The sequence below is a fragment of the Apteryx rowi genome, unplaced genomic scaffold (genome assembly GCF_003343035.1).
Source record: "Apteryx rowi isolate R43461 unplaced genomic scaffold, aptRow1 scaffold_339, whole genome shotgun sequence".
NCBI lineage: Eukaryota > Metazoa > Chordata > Aves > Apterygiformes > Apterygidae > Apteryx > Apteryx rowi.
Window position 1 is genome coordinate 94449 of NW_020449852.1, and position 22380 is coordinate 116828.

The 22380-nt window shown below is 46.0% G+C and overlaps 1 protein-coding gene across 1 annotated transcript in view; it reads left to right on the plus strand.

The window, feature by feature from the left end:
- Nucleotides 1-314: 314 nt before the first annotated feature.
- The window catches only part of GTF2F2 (general transcription factor IIF subunit 2), a 116163-nt gene continuing 94097 nt past the window's right edge, over nt 315-22380 (plus strand). Inside the window, exon 1 of the mRNA XM_026072218.1 lies at nt 315-425. Coding sequence (XP_025928003.1) covers nt 315-425 — 111 coding nt within the window. The remainder of the gene's footprint in view (nt 426-22380) is intronic.

Sequence of the window (22380 nt, forward strand, 5' to 3'; positions counted from 1 at the left end):
CATGGAGAGCATCCTCTTGGAAACTTTTTCCAAATATATAAGGGACAAGAAGGTCAGCAGGACTGCTCAGTGTGGGTTCAGCAAGGGCAAATACTGCCTGACAAATCTGCCATGGTGAAATAACTGGCTCTGTGGGTGAAGGGAGAGCGGTGGATGTAGTACACCTGGACTTCACTAAGTTTAGACACCAGCTCATACGTCGTTCTCACTAGAGGCTGGGGGCACATGTGGGCTGGAAGAACAGCCTGTCAGATGAGGTCAGAGCCAACCAGAGCACTTGCCTCGAAGGGATCACGGTGGACACCCAGTTGACGATGGGTTGGCGAGGAGCTCTCACCATGAACAAGGCGGTCTGCAAGCCGGGCTGCACTGAGGACCGCAGCCAGCAGGTCAAGGAACTTATCAGTCCTGGCTACTTGGCAATGGTACGGCTGCACCTTTCCTTGGTTTCCCCCACAGTTCAAGAGGGATCATGCAGGGAACAGTAAGACTGGCCAGGTAAGATGAGCCAGGAGCTGAGGATGACAGAAAGGCAGGAAGGAGCACAGACTTCAGTGACAAGGTGTGCAGTCCCAAAATACCTGATCAGGAGGAACAGAGAAGGTCTGCTGATGGCACCACAGTCAGAAAAGTATGAATTACAAGACAAGTCCATGGAGATGAAGCAGACGGAGGTCAAGGCAGGAAGCTGAGAGCCTCGCTATGTACTGAATTAATCTGGAGACCTCAGCTAAGAGAATTTCTCTATCTGGGCAATGGTGTCGGGGCTGTGCCTCAAATTCAGCCTCCCAGTAAGTAAGGATTATGGTAAGGATTCAGAGAAAGGGAAAACCTGAAGCAGGAGGGTGACTGGGAGTGGAAAGGGGCTGCCGGGAAAGGGTGGGCTGCACTGAGATCTGTGCTACAGGGACTTTTCTGTCCGGGCAATGGTCAGGGGCCTTGACCAGGACTCAGACCACCCTTAAAGTTAGGGTCAGGGTTGGGAGAAAGAGAGAGCCTGGAGCCGGAGCATGTGTGGTAGGTGACGTGATAAAAGGCCCATCTCCACAAACATGAGGGAGCACGGAGGAGCATTACAGTTGGAGGGCCACCAATAACCTAATCAGAGAAATGAGCCCCCGACCCAGCACCTCCCAGGGCTGTCCCAGGAGAGTATCAGCCCTTTGGATCCCATGGAGATGAGCCAATGGTGAGGCTCTCTGAGCTGCACTATAGACTGAGGGGGTTACTGCCTAGGTGGTATGGGACATATTGTGGGATGTGTCACATTATGTGACATTATGGGAAGAGCAGCCCCTTCCAGCCCCACCCACACTCCAGCCCCAGGCTTTTTCTTTCTCTCAACCCTCACTATGACCCTAACCCTAACTAACCTTAGCCCTCATGGTCAGCTGAGCTACCTTATTAAGTAAGGACGCCTAGCCTATGTCCTGATGAAAAAGGTGTCTCAGCACAGTCCTTTTTGCAGCCAATGCTTTCTTTCAGCAGCTCCTTTCCATCCCCACTGCTACTTCTGCTCCAGGCTTTCTTACTCTAACCTTACCCTACCCTAACCTTAACCTTAACCCCAACCCAAACCCAATGGTAGGCTGAGCTTTAGGCAAGGTCCACTGTACTCTGGCTTCCAATAGATGTTTAGAAAGGCAGGTGGGTCCAGCAGGTAAGTACCAATTTGGCGAGGTGCCTCGAGTACATGAGCTATGAGAAATGTTGAGGATGCTGGACTTTTTCAGTTTGGCAAGGAGGAGTTCAGTGGGGAATCTAACTGCAGTTTACAATACCTGAAGATGATTCACCATGATCTCACCGAACTCCTCTCAGTAATAGCAAATCATTCAGCAAAGGGCAATGACCACAAGCTGTCACTTGGGGATTCATTAGAACACAGGGAGAAGTTCTTCACCGGTAGAGCAGTGCAGCACTGCAGTAGGTCACCTAGCAAGGCTGGACAACCTACGTCCTCAGAGGTTTTCAAGCCTTGGAAAAACAACTAGCAATTGAGCTGATCTGGTGTTGGAGATAGTCCCTCTCGAAGCAGGAACTTGGACCAGAGACCTCCTGTGGTCTCTTCCAACCAGTGTTTTTATGATTCTTCATTTGTTATGGTCTGACCCCATTTCAGTGATGATGGGCATGCAGAAGAGTGACAGATTTGCTGTTCTTTCTCTTTTGAGAGTTAGAACACGTCCAGAATAAAACAGAATCCTCCACACATCGAATGCATGCGTTGACATTGCTGAACATGAAGGAGCTGAATTTCTCAGTAATATCTGTAATGACTCTAAACCCCTAAGATAAGGACTACTTTACCTTAGGTGAAAAATGTATAAGGAGTATGAGTGGCTTTTAGAGTAGACCCACCACACTTTTGTTCACAGGGACCTCAGGTGATGCAGACTAGTGTTGTTTGTTTATGTGAGGATAACAGCCTTGCTGCTGAACTCATGGCTTACTCTCAGAATAGATTTGAAAACAAGTATCTTCACTGTTTTTTCTACAGCTTCATTGGCAATGAATTTGCACTAAACCTGCTTCCCAGGGAGCAGGGAGAGTCAAGACTTCAGCTGTATATTGCGCTATAAAAGTTTTGGTGCTGATGTTTTGTGGGAAAGCCCCAACTCTGGCCTTGAGCGGTAGTGATGTAAAATCTGTCATTGTTCATATTATGTGCCTCCTGAAAACAGACCATCTAAATGTCGTAGATCTCCAGACAGGCTTCCACTGTGCTGCCACATTTATCAGACCAGTCAAACCATTTCACCAATTCCTTCTTATTCTCCATTTTCCTTTCCCAGTTACTACTTTTCCAGTCTTGCAAATCTTGTCGTGCTTGGGGCTAATGTTTTATGATTCCTTGGAGTAGAGAGAGCCCAGTAACCATTTTGCCTACATAATCTTTTGCCTGGCACGCTGCTCTCTGAGTCTGGCTCATCAGTCCAGTAGGGAGATGTTACTGGCCAGCCAAAACCCAGTCCTGCTTCTGGCTTGAGCTCATGTTATAATCCCATGGGAAGACCCTATGGTGCTGGAAACCCACCCTCTCTGCAGAAGGTGTCATGGCAAGTCCTGGAAAGGGTCACATACACTTCCCTGAAAGACCCCAGTTAGGTGACACCCCTGACACGGAGAGGGTCTGCAGACTTGTAGCATACATCAAAGTCGTGCTGCATACTCTGGAAGGGCTCACATCCCATGTTGTAAGTTTCTTCAAAGCTATGCTGCTGAATCCCTCCTCTTCAGCATGAAATCCTCCAGCAAAGGCTTTCTGGGGATACGGTTGCCTATGGATGCATGAAAGCAGTTAAGTATGGGAGCTCCTGAACACCACTCATCATTTGGAAGGAGACCTCTAAAACATGATATAATTTCAAGGAGCCCAATATGAATTTGGGAGTGGGATCTCCAGGATCTCAGTAAAGGCTGGTATTGGAAAAAAAACCCTGACTGCTAGTAAGGGACTATTTTTGTAGGATAGGACAAAGGGCAGTGTTTCCCCTCCTGGCTCTTTGATACCCACCACCACCACCACCACCATTACTATGGCTTTGTGTTGTGTTTCTTGGCATCTTTCTCTTCTGCCTGTCTTTCACCTCCTCTTGTTGCACTGTGCATGGGGGAGTTACAGATGACACACTGGCCTTTCAGGTCTTCCAGATAGATACAGTTTACAAGAGAGACATAACTGGAACAAATGAATCAGCCATATGCTAAGATATCCTAGCATGAGCTGTTCCATAACCCTTCCCATATGCCTCCCCCCATAGCAATGAGCAGGCTTGCTGGCTGAATATCTTGCCCAGTAATCAGGCACAGCGTTGTGTTCAGCAAGGGAAGTGGGGACTGGGTTCACTCTATCTCAGACATACTGATTTGACCATGTTAAATGCAGGAGGCCTGGAGTGCATTTGCATTGAGGCCCTGGAAGACTAATGATCCTTTCCACTGCTTTGGGGTTTTCTTCTTCCTGTTCAGCTGCTTTGTACCTCTTCTATTGGGGCAATGAAAGTTTTCCCTTACCTAGAGAAATGTCTGTGCTGCATGAAGCTTGCCAAGTCAATCTCTCACTGCTTGTTCCTGGTGCATTTTCCTCCCCAGAGTGTTTCAGGGACCTCAGATAACCAAGAGATTGCAAATTAAAGCAGTCAGTCCACATCTGGGCAGAAAAGGTATGATGAAAAATAGCAACTTAAGGGAAAGAACACCACCTGACTCCTGATGTGTGCAAAGCACACACAGTTTGGAGGATGCTGTCTAGTAACTAGCAAGGATTTGTTGCAGTTTCCAAGGTAACATATCTTCTGTGATCCAGGTGAGGCTCAGCCTTTAAGAGCACATAAGCAGAATACAAATAATAGGTCTGAGATGGAAAGTGAAATGCACACTAAAGGCCACGTGTGGCCACATTTGCTCTAATAATGGCTGCTCTCTTTCCACCCCTCCAGACTTTGCCCACCAAAGCAGAGTACCAGGAATGAGAACTTGACTGCTTTCAGCCATGGTGAATGGACCTTCATGACTCACTTATTACCAGAGGTGAGTTAGGTAAATCAAAATTACCCTAGACAATGTCCAGACGGAGTCATGACTCTAGACCCTTGGCAGGCACATGTACAGGGACTCCATTAATACATAGTGTCCACAAGGTCAAACCTCAGATTGCCTGGTGCAGTTCAGTTTAGTTTTACACTTCCTTTTATACACAACGGAGAATGTACACCAATCCATAGCCCTGGTACTGGAGACATCAAAGCATGAAGGAGCCAAATGAGTGCTCAGTTGCCTATTGCCTCAAGGACTTCAAGGGGTGTTCTGGGGAAATGAAGGAGTCAAGGCCTGCAAAACTTTGTGTCGTGCCAATGGCATGGTATCCTTGGCAACCACCAGAGAATTCAGTTGCTATAAAATGAAAAGTAGATAGCTATTCATGCATTGGATCGCATGGGTCAGGTGCTGTTCTTCTCTGTACTGTCTTTTAAAAAAGTCATTGGGGTTTTAATTGCCTCTTCAAAATCAATATGAAAGAGGAAAACAAGAGAGACAAGAGGATACACTCACAGTCACTTACTGAATGCAATACTTTAAGTTTAATTCTTTGATGTTTGCATTACTTTAAAAGGCTTCCACAAAAAGGAGGGGGAAAAAAAGTGTTTCCAAGAGTAGAGAAATCAAGGTCAATGCAAAAAGCTTCATACAATTCTTCTAGTCATTATTATGCTGTATACAGGCAAGGAGCTTATTAGGAAAACGTGAGCATCTAACAAAGCTCGTGAACTCACATCCAAGCCTTTGGCACTTCTCTTGGCTGTAATCAAGCATCAACTCCTCAACACCTTCATTTAACCCAGGCCTTGGCTGCACGGGGTAGGAGGGTAACACAGTTGCCAGACTGATTTTTTTCGGACATGAGCTAGTGTGACCATCACCACCACCTGTGACAAGGAGTACAGCGCTGATGGCTACGGGTTGTGCTCTCACAGAGGTCCATGGACAGGGCTCTTGGGGAGACCGGAGGAGGAGGGTGCTGCACAACACTGACAGCCAGAGCCTGGTCTGGCAGGATCTGTGAGTGGACAGGAGTCAGAAGGGGAAAGGGCTGTGACATCTGCTGTAAACATTGTCTAAAACCTGGTCATTGAGATGCCCTCCTTTTCATGTGTTCATAGCTTTCCTGAAACACACTGTCAGCTGACATTACATATCCCAGAGGTTATCTCTGATCCATCTACAAGACTCCTTATTATTTTTCTTTTTCAGGTATTTCAGAGAACAAACTCAGGTAGCCCTGCTAATATTAAAGAATTCCCAGCTCTGGTTGATGAGAAGCTCTGGTTTGGAATATGTATTTAAAATCGGGACATGCAAAGGTATGTCTCATTAATGTCAGGGAAGTGCTTTTTTATTGGCAAATCCACCCCTGTTTGCAAGCCTTGGACCCCTCAGATCACACATGCTGAGGAGAGACTGGTTGGAGTTTGAGGAACAGCTCCAGGAAACTTTCTCTGGCAATGCTGTAGCCCCAGGCAAAGGGGCTGGGTGAGATCTCCTCCCCTTGGCGGGCAGGAGATGCAGCAATGACAGGCTGAGTAGGTTTGTGAACAGGGGGATGGTCCACCCTACTTTGCCAGTCTTTTCAGTGGCTGTGGCTGTGGAAACCTCATGGTTTGCTGTCTCAGAGGATGTCGAGAGATGTATGTCACCTTGTCCACTATTAGGAAGAAACGATGCCCAGTCATCACCTAGGGCAACCAGTGAAGTTTCTGTCCCATCCCCATGTCTCTAACCCCACTGATCAGGGCCCTGGAAAACTGAGGGTGGAAGGAGCTGCCTTGCCACAGTGTCTGCTGTGGTCTTCCTTAGCACTGGGATGTGGGTAGAGCCCAAAGGGAGATTTTCACCTTCTGAAACATGGACCTTGAGCTTCCTCCTTTAAGACCTCCTTGATCCCTTTTAAAATCTCCTGAATCCTTTTCCCAAAGCAGAAACACTGACAAATAGTGGATTTATAATCTCCTGACTGGCTTTTAGYACACAGGAAAGACAGAGACCCCCACCAGCATCTGTATTGCAACACCGAGTGAGACTAGACAAGATGCAGGCAGCTGAGGCATCATCCTATTTTGACTGCTGCACATCCCTAAATTAGAGGCTGAGGAATTTTGGCTGCAAAGTAGTGTAAAAACTCTTTACAAGGAGGAATTCTTGGTTTAGCAGCTAAGCAGAGATAGTGAAGGTCTGCCAAATGCTAAGGAGTTTGAAATACAGTGGGCACAACTTTGCAGCTATGATGGCAGAAGAAAAGAAAGCATTTTTCTCAGCCTGCCAAGGGATACAATCTCCAACTCTCTGTATAAGTCAGCTGGCATAAAGTGCTTCCAACAGGCCCTTTATCTCACAATGTAGTTATTTCATCTCTTGATCTCTAAGCCCTGATTCTCAAAGAAAACCTACAAAACCTTCCATAAATGAGTCTGGGAATTAAATCTCATCACTCTTCTGAATGCTAAAGTTTTAGAGCCTGTTACAATCCTCCTCTTTTCCCCACGCTTACTAATCTCTCCGTGCTCTGTTATGCTACTATTATTCTACAAATTACCTGTCTCTCTTTTCTCCTTAGGAGATAACCACCAATATCCTCTTTATATTCCATAGGTACCAACTGTCATTGACATCAGATGGTCTAACTCAGACACAGATCTAATTAAACCCAGAACACTTGTTCCCAATATGCAATTATGTCTGAAATTCACTGTGTCTGTTCCAAACCCAAGGAATGTGTGTGCCCAAAACCCTATCTGTTTCTTCAGCTATATTAGCTGACTTAATAAAAGCTATTACACCTGCCTACAAATCTGTATCTTTAGACCTTTGGCTGTAGCAATACTGCCACTCCAAAATGCTACATACTCTGGAAAGAGGAGGGGCAGCATACTCCTTGGGTCTGCTTTATAAAACATAGAAATGCAACACTATGACCTGTTTCACTGCACACTTTGTTTAGTACAATATGATTTTATTTAAGCAATAGTTTAAAATCAGGGTTCATCTTTGACTAGCAATGTTGATCCCTGGCTACAATTTCTGGTCCAGTTCAGCCTCCTCCTCCCTCCTTCAGGTGCTGCCCCTGGAGAAATGCCTCTTTGTCTCTTTCTTTGGAGGGCAAGCATCTCCTTGCCTCATTGGTGTCAGCTTTCTGCTCATTTCCAGCCTCTCAACCTGATCAAAAAGTGATAACCAGAAAGTGCTGTGGAGGAGAAGGAGTGTTGCAGGTCCCAGAGGGGAGAGGCTGAACTGGAACAGAAATTATGGCTGGCAAGTCTAGATGAAAGGGGCAACATGGCAATCCATGTTCATCTTTTACAGCTAACTCCTACCAAACCAGCTTAAAACAAAAGTACAAACAGCAAGGTCCTGCAGACTCAGCAGCACTGCTCTTCTCCCTGCAGCTCCTTCTCTCGGAGGGATTTTGTGTCATGGTCCCTTCTGAGGGGTTCGTCTACAGGAGAGAAGAGGCAAATGGCCAGTGTTTGGGTAAGTAAAAGCCACCAGATCCACTAAGCTGAGGCTGCGACCACAGACCAGCAGACACAGGGTAAGGCAGAAGGGAAGCAGGATGAGACAGGCTTCCCCAGGCCACATGCATGGACACGTGCACGTTCACTCGTGTTACCTTGAACAGGTCTGTCCTACCCTGTATCTCCAATTAAATCCCCTGAGTCAGTTCTCAGCTCTGATTATTGGAACTCTCATTTCACTGTGCCTCAGTTTCCCAAGTGTAAATAAGGATGTAACCATCTCCTTCAGTCCCAGGAAGACGAGGTTCAGGATGAGCCATTCATGGCCCATTATCACCCCCACTGCTTATCCATCATCTGCTTGTGCTTGCCCCTGAGGATGTCCAGTCTTCCCAGATGTGGGGCTGAGTCTCCTTCAGGGGTTTCTACAACATCTGATTGTCGCCTTATTACGTGAGCAGGACATGCAGTTTACAGTGTATCCCATCGGGATACACCGGGACACCTGCATAATATCCTTATTGAGCAGCTCAACAGCTGGAGAAGACCTGAGACTCTTCTCCTTGAAATCAGATATCCTCACTGGGGACTTTAGAGAGTAAATTACTCAAAGTACACAGAACTGCCACAGAAGACCCCATGAAGAATTAGTGCTTCTGACTGAAGACAGTGTGCAGGAAAGAAGATCTGGGACTACACCCAGCATGAGATAAAATCTACGTTGCAGAAATCCCCATTCAGGAGGTGCCACCTCTGCACGAGGCAGGGCTGTCTGGGACAGCGGGGCGCTCCGGGAACGGTACAACTCACAGAGCCCATTGAGCACCCCAGGGGTCGTGTCTTATGGCCAACACGCTTTTTAATGCATTATACTCAAACTGCAGGAGGAACCACGTGACAGCACCTTTTGAAGGAGCTATACATATTTATCCCGTTCAGAGGACCAGCATGGGAGATAAAACTTAACTTTGTCCAAGTGTGTAATAAAACATGGGCCTTTTCTCACACTTGGAGTATTTTTAGCACCTCTCCCTCTGGTTGCTTCCTGAAGTATCTAAAAAGGGCTGAGTTCACACTGCTAGCGCTCTTTCACTGGATCTCTTTTAGGATCTCTTTCCTTAGCTGGACCTCTGCTTTCCACATAACTGTGGCAATATATTATTTTTGAGACTTCTGTCCCACTCTCAAATTTGGTTGAAACCAGCTGATGGTTTCAAAAGCTGGGGAGGGGACAACTGTCAAGCAGACATACACCTACACAGACAGCATGATCACATAAGCCTCCTTCCCTTAGGAAAACAAGCTAAATGCTATGTAATCATGACATTCAAGGCTCTATTATAATGCAGAAACATAGATGTACAGAAATAATGTTGTGTGGGCAGCCTAAATTTTGGCCTCTTTTAACCTTTGGCTGTGTGGCTTTTCAGTTTTAATGATTTTTTTCAGGGAAACCTTTTAATAAGGCTTCCTTGTGGGGAAAAACATTACATTTGATGGAGTGTGTGTTTAGGTGGGAGAAGAAATCTTTCAATCTTGTTTTGGTTTTTTACCATTTTTACATGCACCTTTCCACACTTGATTGACAGTAGACTCAGGAACACGTGAGCCAGCATACGCCAGTATGATCAGCCACGCAAAAGCCATCCACATCTTTGTAGCCATGCAACACACACTTGGACCTCCAGCCTTGCAGAGACAGGCTGATTGAACCTGGCAGCTCCACTTGTGTGCACAGAGATGACTCACTTGAGTAGAGGCTGTAGGATCTGCCCCTAGTTTTGGAGCCGCTTTCTTCATACCAAATACTAGCTGTTCAGACAACACTCATGTTTCTATTTTGGGGTCACTGTTTACAAGTACAAGCTAACAACTGTGAAAGAATGGGAATCTGCTACCAGCCAACACGCTTGCTGCACTCTCGAAAACAGCTTACACAAGTTACGTTTCTAGAGAAGGTCAGAATGGGCAATTGCTGTAAATATCAAAAAATAAAGTTATTAGCTGCCAGAAATTTTACATTTCCTAAGAGAAAGGTGAATATCTGGCACTTTTTCTAGAAGGTTAGAGTAATTATTAGGGCTGAGATTTATCTTTGACAGGTTATCAATGATTTCTTAGACTGAGCAAGTATCACAATGTTTTCAAAATACCAGGAAATTTTCTAGTGAAAAGCTGCACAGTTTTGGGCACTTAACTGAAGCACCTCTAAATGACTGTCAGAAGTAATTTGCACTATCTTTCAGCAGAGGCAATGGATGGTTTAATATCCAGGCCTTTTGTTAGACACAGACATCTCAGATAAGCACACATCTGTCCCAGAGGAAACTGCTACACATTTTTCCTACATTTGCCACTCTCCATGTGAATTTACCTGCTACTCAAACAGCCACTTCAAAGTCTCTCATCAAAGCCATAATTGTGCTTCAATCAGTAATGTTTTACAGGAGGAAAAATGCGATGACCCCAAAGTGCTCAAAATGGAGATCATGCCAAACAAACAACTCATCAAGATGTGAGGACACTTAACATGACCTGCCTTGATTTTCAGAAGCCGAGCTTTAGTGTGCAAAGATCATGATGATTTCATATTGTCCATGTTACTAATACAGTGGGAGATTTCCCTCTGTAATGGATTTCATTTGACTGGAAAGCCCATGATGGGCTGGCAAGCACAAGGGACTCCTTCTGTCTGGTTTTTTTTCAGCAGCAGCATAGTTTTATGTGACTGAGAGATCAGGACAAAAGGGCAAGAAGAAAAAGTCCCAGAAATTTAATCTTGCTCTGCCACTAACCTCTCCACATGCTGATAAAGTCCTTATATATTTTCTTTTTTCAGTTTGAACCCTCCTCTACATGTTGAAAAGTTGTACGACTTTAATGTAGTGCTACTATTTAAGATTTCATGATTGAGACTCATGACTGTTTTGTGACTGCAGAGTTGCAAAGGAAGGAGTGGATGGATGCCACCGCCACACTCTGCTGGACACCATGCACTTACCTGAGGTTTGTGGACCTAATGCCACTCTGGATAGCTTGAGGAAACACCAAACTCCCAGCAGTATCAAAGGCCAACAGAAACAATGAAGATTTACACTTGCACCTTCCACTGCCTTTTGGATGTGAGCTATGTCCTTTAGTACCTATTTGTGAACATTTTTGCCTGTAATAACCTTCCATTGGCTGGAGTTTGTTCTTTAGTGTGGAACTAAAGCTTCTGCTACAACACACGGGATGTCCCTTTGCCCATTTAGTCACCTGTCCTCACTTTTTGATTCTCAACCAACTTTGACAATGAAAATAATCTTGGAGATTATTAGTTTCCCAATGCCTTTGAAGAAAGCAACTTCAGTAGAGTCTTTCCATAAGAGAAAAGAATCACAGAACTTAGTAAAAGGCTGTACAGGACTCACAATTTACCGGATGGGGAAGAAGCTTTTCCAAGCCAAAAGAAGAACACAAAGTCAGTCAACCAAGAGACACAAATCGACAAGAAATCTGACTTTGTTACTCCATCCTGCCAGGATGATGCCTTCTCTCACCGTTCAGAAAATCCCCCCAAGAACAAAGAGAGTTCAGGTAATTTAACCACCTTGTTCTTAGGGAGATGTTACTTCCTAGCATAACATGCCAGCAACCGAGGATAAAGGCACTGCCTGGTTTCAAGTCACTGCTGTCCAAACTCTGGATCAGAAGTGGTAGGATTTCAGCTGTAGCCAGGACATTGGGAGTGCTTGTAATGCACAGCAGGGCAGAGCGGGGATGGTGAGATTACCAAAAAGCTCAGGTGGAGCCAGTTGCATCCTTTGGTGTTTATTTGCAAGACAGCTGAGTCAGAGTCTGCAATGATAGCAAATCTTTAATGGTAAATCAGTAGGCTAACAAGCATCAGAGGCAGAGATTTTGAAGGCAGGAGAGGCACAGTGACTTGTATCAGGGGTTCCTAAGAGGATTACATTTCATTTGTTCTCTAAGAAATAACCAGATCTGCAGGGCAAAGCAAGGCAGGCAGAGGTGGAATATCCCATCCTGAAGAGCAGTATAGAAGGGTGTATGTGTAAGAAATACCATTAGGAATATAATGTGCAAGCCTTGAAAAAGCTGTAACAAACAGGAAGGTTATTTAAGTGAGTGCATATTAAAAAACAGTGCAATGAAGACATAATGTGATAAAATCAGGGCCAAGAGCCACCATAAGACCAAGACAAGAGGTCCTGGTAGCCTTAGGGCAGCATGAAGTAACAGGCTGAGGTTTGCAAAGCTAGTCAAAACATTGGAGCCACTGAAGGGAATCTCATTGCTTAGTGAAGTCAGAAATGGCCTTTTGTTGTTTGATTTTTCCTCCTCTGGTAACTTTGTTTCCACTTTTCTAAGTAAGAAATTAACATTTAGCTTTACTAGATAAAGTTTCTGGCTTCTTCCTTAAGCACATATGATACAAAGAGTAAGCTCCTGATCATGGTGGTTCTCCAAAAAGGACAAGCGTATGTGAAACCATCTGTGAACTTCTGAAGTTCACAGAAGCACCCTGCAAGCTCTAAGCGCCTGTTTGAGGGCTGCTACTGCCAAATGGCTGGTCGTCCAGGAGAAATTGTTCTAAATAAGGAGCCTGGGTTTTCTGGCAATAAGCAAACTATGAAGAAATAGTCTCTGATGACAAACAATCCCCTAATCACCATGTTTCTTTTCCACAATACCTGAGTTGAGAGACTTTTGCCAGAAGAAGAAAATAAAGTGACCCAAGACCAGGAGGTGAGATGGAGTCCCTGCCCCTTTCACTGCCCTTTGGCACCCATCTTCTCACTGGATCTTCTTGTCTTCACTTTTCTCTTTGTTTCCCTTCTGTTTATTTTGGTCCCACTGCCTAAAATGCCATTTCTGCTCTCCTTTCATGTTTAATTCATAATAATTAACTAGAAGGCAAAATCTCAGACCTTATCTAACCTCATCCAGCAACAAAACCCAGTAAAATGTAATTTGATTGTATGTCTCTAACATTTTTTATGTTTTCAGCCTTATTGAATTTATTTCAGTAGGAAAGAATTCTTTCTGGTAAAGAGAGCATATTTCACTTTGGTCAGTAATATCATCGTTAGCTTATGGAATATGGAGATGAACCATTTTGAAATAATAATACTTATTATATTGTTAGTACTGTTTTAGAAAAATGCCACCAGTCAGCGCTAGGGAGGAAAGGGGGCTGAAAGTAAAAGTCATCAGGCACCAGGTGAAAGACTTTGGAAGGAATCTGCACGTGGTTAGCAGGAGTAATGAGGCAGACACTTCTCACATTTCAGATGAGTTATCTCATTCAGAGCATGTTAGGGGAGGTACTACGTCCTCCTTGCAACCAGGCTCGAGGGTGGGACTTGAGGCCAGGCACAAGCACTGATGGTTTGTTTCCCTTAAAGATAGCACTTACATAGGTAGCATTGCGGGATAGTGGAGTGGCCGGTTCTGAAGCAACAGCACCCACAAATAAGGTGTTTTTATTGCAGTCGTATGTACAGCCTAAAGATGGCTCTGCCTGTGCTGTCAATCATGGGCAGTTGCAATAGGTTGTCAGCCAGCTCTATATGGTGATGCATAAATGATGCAACCCCTATACAATACCTTGGCTGGTTTCCCAACAGAAGCTTCCTGTTCTTCTTCAGTGGTCTTCAAGACGTGTTCTTCTGATCATTAATGTTTTACCACACACCACCTACATTTTTGTCCTAGGATCACTGAATGGCTCCCTTGGCAAAATAACAGTCCTTTACAAGATAATTTATATATCAATAAAATACCTTGGCAACAACATGTTATTAATACCTACATAATTACAGGCATGTTGTCGAAGTTTTTTAATTATAACCCAAGGGGAAATAAACCCATTGTAAACAGATTTTTTTTTTTTTTGGTAGCTGAACAGAAAATGTCTCACTCTTCACCAAGCTGCTACTGGAAAGTCCAGGAGATAAGTGACTGCAGGTATTGCTGACCTCTCATGTTGAGGTGGTATGTCACTAGAGAAAATGCAAGGTTTAGACAAAATGTAAATGAGTCAAGGACTGGAAAAAAGGTAGGATTCAGTTCTATATAGCACCTTCCCCTCAGCTGCAATGAAAAGACACTTCAGAAAGCAACAAACTGCACAGAGCTCACATTACTTTTGTTCTATTATTTGGTTCATAATGTCGCACGCTTAAAACCCCTTCTTGAGAGATGCTGGTGAAAAATGCTAGCTAATACTTTTTTTATGTCAGAGAGAGGCAAAAGGGACCTTGACTTGAAGAGGTAATGTCAACTTTATAGTCACTATTTAAGAAATGATTTTAAATTAGCTTCAGACAAAGCATCTCTCTCAAATTCTGAACGGTGTTTTCTTCTTTTATTTATTTGCAGCTACATCTTTCAATTTCTTCTTTTTTTTTCTTTTCCTTCCTTGCTACAGAGAGAATCCAAACAAGCAAGAGGCCAAGCTGCCTGCAGTCAAACTCACCGTACATTATTAATGTGAAGGAAGACATGGTATGGATGAAACTGTAAGCACAGCTGCAACTCCACTCACCTGAACCCTGAGTGTTTTCAAATGTGCAGCATATATAAATAAAAGTGGTTATAAACACAAACAGAGAACAAAAAAAGGATTCAGAACGAAGATTGACTCCTGATCAGAAATGGTTTTTGAAGTGTGTTTCAGACAGAAGTGTAAAGCTTAAGTTTCTATACTGCCTAATATCATAGATAACAAGCTATGGGCATGATGCTCTTCCATGCTCCGGCACAGAACAGTTTAGGGTGAACACAGCTGTTACTAATGTAGTGTTCAAAGGCAATCAGAAAACTCAGCGGCTGCAACATATATCTTGGCAGCCTCTGAAGACCTTCATTGCCAAAGGAAATAGATGTGCAGTTCAAAAGCTCAGGTTCTGTTTTGGGAATTAGTTACTCAGACTTTGTTTTTTCTCATTCCAGTGTACGTGATCACACTCTGCCCAGATGATGTTTTACCTCTTTCTGTATTATGTCCTCTCTTTTTCCAGGTTACACAGATCAGGTAAACTGATGAAAAGAGAATAACAGATCGTGGGTGATGTTGGAAAAGGGGCTGCCCTGGCAGTTCAAGCATTAATGGCCATTCTGAGTTTTTATTCTTGCAGACTTTGAAGCAGTGGATTCTTTGCTGACTGCAAAATCAGACATTAGGGTTATAGGAGAGACTGCAGCTGGTCAGCAGAGCTGTTACGCTGTGCAGTGGGGCAAGGATAGGTCACGACCTGGGGGCACCTGCCCATTGCTTGTTTTGGGATGAGAGGTGGATAAACTCCATGCAGCCCCATTAAAAGGGGCTAAGCTACACCCCCACATTTGTGCTGCCATACTGCCTAAACCAAGGGGTGGGCAGAGCAGGAGATGAAAATGCTGGCATCTCTAATGGAGTAGGACAAGAAGCTCTGTTTCAGTCTAACTCCATTTTTCCCCTCTTCCAAGATGAGCACTCTGTTCACTTTAATTTGTTAATGAGGAGTTTGGCTGACAGGAATGAATGAAGTCAGAGCGTTAGCAGTTGGTGCAATAGCCTCTTCTCTGGCAAAAGGCTCCAGAGTGAAAGGCAGCTTCTGCCAGCTCCTGCTTTGTGTCTGGCGGCAGAGTTCAGACCCAGATCCAAATCCAAACGCTTCCACCCTTTGGCGGCTCAGTGTAGGTCCTGTGTGCATGGCTGAGCTCTGAATGTATCCAGATGTCAGGAGCACTCAGCTTCTCTAGTACGTGGTGAAGCCAGAAGACATGGGCAGGGGTTTTGCCACATGCACAGGGGAGGGGAGCTGAAATCATGCTCTGGTGCCTCACCTCGTCTTGGTGAAATGCCTTCTGGAAACGTGGGGACAACTAGACGTGGAAATATCCCAAACCTAGCAGCGGTCACTTGCACATGGCACAGTCCCCCATCACATGCCAAGTGTGACCACCAAGGAGGTGGTGGTCCTGCAACATCCTCGGCATCAGCAGGCAGAAGTAGAGTAAGTGCCCACCAGTTGTCCCATGAGCAGGTGGGAAGTCAGGTTTTCAGAAGAAGGAGTGAAAAATTGCCAAAACAGGGTCTTCTAGCTGCTTGAATCTCAGCAAACCCTTTGGTCTTAGATACTTCCCTCTGGGCTGCAAGCTCAGTGAGCTGCAATTGGCCACAGGAAGGAGGTAGTCACCCTGACTTTTAGGGCTGCCCAGCTCTTGGGCCAGCCTAAACTGGGTAGTCCCAAGCTCTTCCCACCCCGGCGTGTCCTGGGCTGCTCCCCAGCCACACGAGGATGCAGATTCATTGGCTGTGCCCTGAAGAGTTTCATGGCCCCATGGTCGCTCTCGCGGACTGAGACCTGTCTCACAGATTGAAACCTGTTCGACTTGCTTCATTGACTTCTGTCTCATGTTCCCCCATCACTGGGCCAGCAGCCATCCTCTTGCCGCATCCCTTCCTGCTCGTGAGCTGGCACAGCTGTGCTAGTTTGGCCCCATGTCTAGAGCATGAGGTCTCAGAGCAAGAAGGCAGCTGCAGCCGTTCAGGCAGGAATGGACTTTCTAGTGCTCAACATAATTTCACAAGACAGTAGCCAGGAGCTGTCATCCCTATTCTGCTTGCTTGGCCCCTTGTGCTAGAAACACTCCTTGCCACCTCATCCACCATGGGGAAGGGAATAAAGCTCAGAGGGTCTGCAGACTCACTGGCAGCAGAGTGGCGAAATGGAGCCAGAGAGGGCTGTAGCTCCATTTTTCTGTCTCTCAAAGGAAGGATCTTCTGCTCTGTTGTCATGCACCCAGAGTGCTGAAGCGTTGTTGTCCTTGTTAAAATTCCATGCACGCACTCTGCCTTGTTTATAAGCTGAAATACAAGTTGAGTCCTACCTGCTTAATATAATTCAACGCTTGCAGTTTTGTGTTATTATAGCTGATTTGTTTGATGAGGCATATGAAAACTGCTTGTCATCTGCTGTTTTACCTGATGTGGAAGGTTTGGGGACATCTGCATAAAGAACTTTATGGATCTCTGTGTTGTGTTAGCTGATAGCATGCTAATTACCATATGCTCCATTTTATTTCCTTTTGTGCACAGCCTGCCTCGCTTCCCCAGGGAGTTCTCTGCACCAAGAAAAATATAGAAAAACGTAGTTTTCATCAAGACCTCCCATATTTAGGAACTCTCATCATCCCATGACTTCTTCATGTCAGGCAGAAAACAAGAACTATGTCGAAGCATCTTGCAACTAAAATCACGAGAGGGGAGTTGGCTTCAGCTCCAGGCCTTACTGGAGGACAAGAGCCAGATCGCATTTGGTGTCTCTTGCCCAAGCCTGATGCAGTCAGTGCCCGCGGCTGGCCCAGAGGTTGTGCCAACCCAAGGAGCTCAGCTGAAGCTGGCAATGGGGAAGTGGAGCTCTTGAGTCAAGAGCAGCTGAAGAAGACTGAGCCCAACATCCCCTCTCAGCCAACATACCCCTTGCTTGCTGCGTTTCTTGTGGTGCTGGCCAAGAACATCTGCTTCATCAGCTTCTCTGCTATCTTGCTCTTTCCTACAGGGCCTGTAGACTGGTGCTGGTCAGAAAGCAACTTCTTTTGGCCAGAAATTCTGCTTATTGAAATCTGGTTTCACCGGGAGGGAGAGGCTGCTTGTAAGCTAGGGAGCAGGTGTGCTGCACGAAGCCCTGCTGTGCTGGTACCATCCTCTGGACAAACCGGGCAGCGCTTGCCTACTCATCCAGGTCTCCATCCCCCCGCAGGAGCCAGCGAGTCAGGGAATGGTGGCAGCGCACACGAGTGCCGTCCCCAGTAGCCACACCCAGAGCGGCCACCAAGGGCACCCGGACCTGGGAGCTGAAGACAATGCCAGGTGTCATGGCAAAAATCAAGCGTCCCCCACAAAAGACATGGCCTGGCGGTTAGAGCACTCTCTTGTGCAATTCCCTTTCCCATTAGGTCTTTTTTTCTTCCATCTGGAAACTCCATCCTACTCCTGAGAAGCATTTTCACCTAAAATCATCTGCTGGTGCCCTTGTCTGACAGCTTGTGTGGGACCAGCACCAGCTCCAGGGAGCACCTGCCCTGCTCTGGGCTTTGAGGGAAGCGTGTGCGCAGAAATGGCAAAACTCCCATCGACCTCTATGGGATTGCATCAAGCCTTTCGTGCTTCTAGCTTTTCTAATGTGGTGCTTTTCAATCAGCGCTGCAGTTTGCAGCCATTAGTCAGTTCCTAAAACTGATAGAGAAACCATCTGCAGCTGCTGACTCCGCCGCAGCCTGTTGGTCTCACCTACTTGGGCAGATAAAGGAGAGAGGAAGGTTCTGCAAGGCCAGATCTTGCCACCAGTGTCCTCAAACTTCACACCTGTCTCCACGCAAACCAGAACAAAATTGGTGCCTAACGCACGGATCCACATCTCGGCCACTGGCCCCTGGATCTGCAGCCATGGCACTAAGTGTCTCAGCAGCAAACATCAGGTTCAGGTTTTAAATGAGGAATTAATGAAAACTCTTCCTCCCTTCTCATTGCCCCTTTAAATTTAGTTCCCATGGGAACGGGTCTGGCGAGGCTGCCTGGAGGGAGCAGGGAGAAGGAAATCGCTGCCTCCCAGCTCTCTGCTCCGGTTTGCCAGCTGAGCCGCCGAAATTGCCAGGCTTTTAAAGATGTTTTCTCTATTGTGATTTATGCCTTGAATAAGACCGACGATTTCTCATATAGCAACTTCTCTAACAAGTCACGAGCTGGTTAGTTATGTTGCCTTCTTGTGCAGCTGTGCCCTCAGTAAGCTGCACTCCTCTTCTTTAACTGCCTGGCCTGCAGTGAGAAGGCGACATGCAGCCAAACTAACCAGCCGTGACACTGTGTTACTGAAAATGTCACTTGTGTTGGAAACATTCATTCCACCTCTTTTTTTTTTTTTTTTTTAATGGTGGCAAGTGCACCCGGAGCATGCAGACTGAGCTAAAAGTGGGAGCTCAGAGGTAACTTTCTCATTAATTCACTATTTATCCTAGAGACAAATTGCATCAGGTGCAATCCTGCCATGTGCCAAGTGCCTCATTTCTGCTAGATCCATCACCGAGTTGTTTTGTAGCAGGGTACGGAATGGCACATAGACTGAAGACAAGCACAAGAGGACATGGATGGAGTTGAGGGTGCAATGCTTCTTCAAATTATGCTGGAGGACTGTCCTGGGTAGAGAGAGTCAGACAGGATTTGGCTGCATCCAGTTTGCCAGAAGTGGCCAGTGGGGCAAACTTTTCCCGGGTAGACCGATGTGCCCCTGGCTTTTCTCTTGGAGGGAATTTAGTGGCTTGCTCTAGAAGAGAGCCCGGGAACGAGCTGTCCCTTGTGTAGCATGGACAACAGCAGAATATGACCCAAAAGCAAACTGGGAAGTGACAGTGTAGCTACACCCTTCCTTCCAGGTGAACAAATCCTAAGTATATTAGCACTGTAATATTTGGGGGTCAGACTCTCCCAGAAATGGTGGCTTTTTTTTTTTTTTTTTTTACTGCTGTTGAGATGAATCTGTTTCCTTTTTTGTCAGGATTTGAATTTTGAATTTGCCGTGGAACATGACAAACAGTGCAAGCTACATCCACTCTCTCGACCTGTGCAGACATGTACAATTCTAATGTTAAAAAAAAAAAAGTTTTAAAATCTAATTAATCCTAATCGGAATACTTCAGTGTTACCTGGTTTTGCTTTGGGCATGCAGAAAACTTTGCCCTCTTTGATTACCTAGGTGTTTGCCTATAATTAGACAGCAAGGCTATCATACCCAAGATGTAATAATGAGACTGTTTTCTGCAAGCCACATGAGATATATCTTGTATACTGTACCATAATTATTCTCTGCTTGATGCTGGTGTAGTCTCAGGCAGAGTATGACCTTCATTACTGTGCACCACACTTCAAGAAAGATGTAAACCAGTATTGGAGAGAACTCAGAAAGCAATGGGAATGACCAGAGGTCTAGAAAATATGACCTATGAGACAAAATGGAATGAATTAGGTTTATTTAGTACAGTGGGGAGAAACCAAAGGGAGACATAGCAGTAAAGGGTAACTGCAAAGAGGAAGGTAATAAAATGCTTTCCACATCTGCAGTGAACAAAATCAGAAATTATGAGCTTAAACTGCAACAGGGGAAAATTAGTCTAGAGATGTGGAAAGCTTCCCTAATGATAGGGACAGAATCATAAAATAGGGTTGAAAGGAATAATATGGAGGCTATCTAAATCCAAYACTCCCATCTCGAAGCAGAGCCAGCTGCACTGGGCAGATGCTTGTTCTACCCTGATTTAAGAAATTTTCATGGTGTGAGACTGCATCCCCTACTCGGGCAACCCATTCCAAGGCTTTGCTGCTTACTGAAGCAAGTGCCCTTTTGCAGACATCTAGCCCTAATACTTCGCTTTTTACCCACTGCAGACATGGTGAGCAAACTTCCCACTTCCCTTTTCATCTGTCCTTTCCCATATGTGAAGGTTATTAACATATTCTCTGCCCTGTCCTTTTCTCCGCCGCCCTCAGGCTGCAGTGCCCTGTTATGAAGCATCTGGTTCCAACACAGGCTTAAGCTACCGATGCCCTTTTCCTCTTAGCCTGCCCTGTCCTGTCCATTGTGCCAATGCATGGTATGCATTGCAAACCCCCGGGAAGGCAAGCAAGGGGCAACCAGGGGAGTTGGAAATCATTTAAGCAAATAAACACAGCTTTACCACCACAGTGTGCGGTCTGATGCAGAGCGTCAATCTGCTGCCTCGCCTCCGTTCTTTCCATCCTTCCTCCTGCTTCACGTTTTCCCACCCTCTCCTATGGCTTTCTGATTGCCCGCCAATGTGTGAGGTATTCCTGTGAAGGACGGCGTAGAGCAGAGGGATGAATTTGTGTGATTCACAAGCAACTCTCCCACCTGCATGGTCCAGGACAAGATTTACCTGTTTTTCTTCTCACCTGTGTGACATTTTGGCGCAACTATAGCGCTTGGATCCCTTTCTTCGGAGCCGCTACGCAGCCAGGCCTTCTCCATCTGCACAGGAGAGAACAGTCACACAACACTATTTGCATCACATCCTTTTCTCTCCAGACAGTTTCTCCAGTTTCTCTAGCTCATTTTGGATGCAAGCGCTGTTCTCCATCCTGCTGCAATAAACCCTCCAATCCTCATGTTATCTACGGATCTAATGAGCATCCTCCAGCGTATCATTTCATCATTTAAGTCACCAGTGAAATTGTCCAACAAAGTTAGACCGAGGAGAGCACCACACACATACCGCTTCTTTTTGATAGTCATCTGTTAATAACTTCTCTCCCTGCACAGTTTTCCAAGTAGCTTTTCATCCATCGATAGTAGCTTCATCTAGACTGATTTCCCCAGATTGCTTCTGAGAACATCACAGGAGTTAATATCAGAAGTCTGATCAGAGCGGAGGTGTTTGACATCTGTCACTTCTCCTCTGTCCACAAGGTCTATCACCCTGACACAGAAGGAAATTAGGCTGGTAGGATACTTTGCTCTTTACCAGTTCCTTTTAACTGCTTCTCATCTCTGTTTTCTTCTCGGTTCTTTCAAATAATTGGTCTCATTATTAGCTCTAATATTTTTCCAGAAACTGAAGCCAAGTGTGCAGGTCTGTGACCATCCCTTCTCCCTGTTTTAACACCCGGGGCTGCCCATGCCCACCCCCCTCCCCAGGCGGTTGCAATTGCTATCGACAGCAGATTCCACCAGCCAGGACCCAGGACAAGCTGAAACCACTCAGTTTATCTCAGTTTATTAGCTTATTTTTTTAATTACCACAACTATTACCGGGGTTGCCATTTCATTACAGTTAACCTGATGCAAAAAGTTATTACGCACTTCAGCTTTGTCGGGTTGGAGGCATATTCTGACAGTTTCATTCCTCGGCCGACGACAGAGCCATCGGCCTCCTCGGTCACGTTTGCACCACAGATGCAGGGAGAGAATCATTTTTCTTCGCTCTGACAAAATCACTTCTTGCCCCTCATTTGTCACACTTCCTTTAGGGCCGTGGCCTTTCCCGTTTTGCCCCGCTGCACTACATTTCCACACTCGGTCCCAAGCCCAGGCGCTGCACACCAGCACAGGAGACCCCCGCCGGCCCCGCACGGCTGCCGGCCCGGGGACTCGAACCCGAGGCACCGACAAGCACGCGCCGCAGTCCCGCCCCGCCTCCCGGCGCCACGCCGGGCGGAGGAAGTTGGTCCGCCGCGGGCCACCGTCTCTCCGCGGTGCGGTTCCCATCTGCGTCCGGGTGGGTACGGTGGCCCGCGGCGCGGGAGCAGGAAGGCGCCTCCCGGCTCGCTCCGCGCGCGCACCCGTTTCCCTTCCCCTTCCTGTCC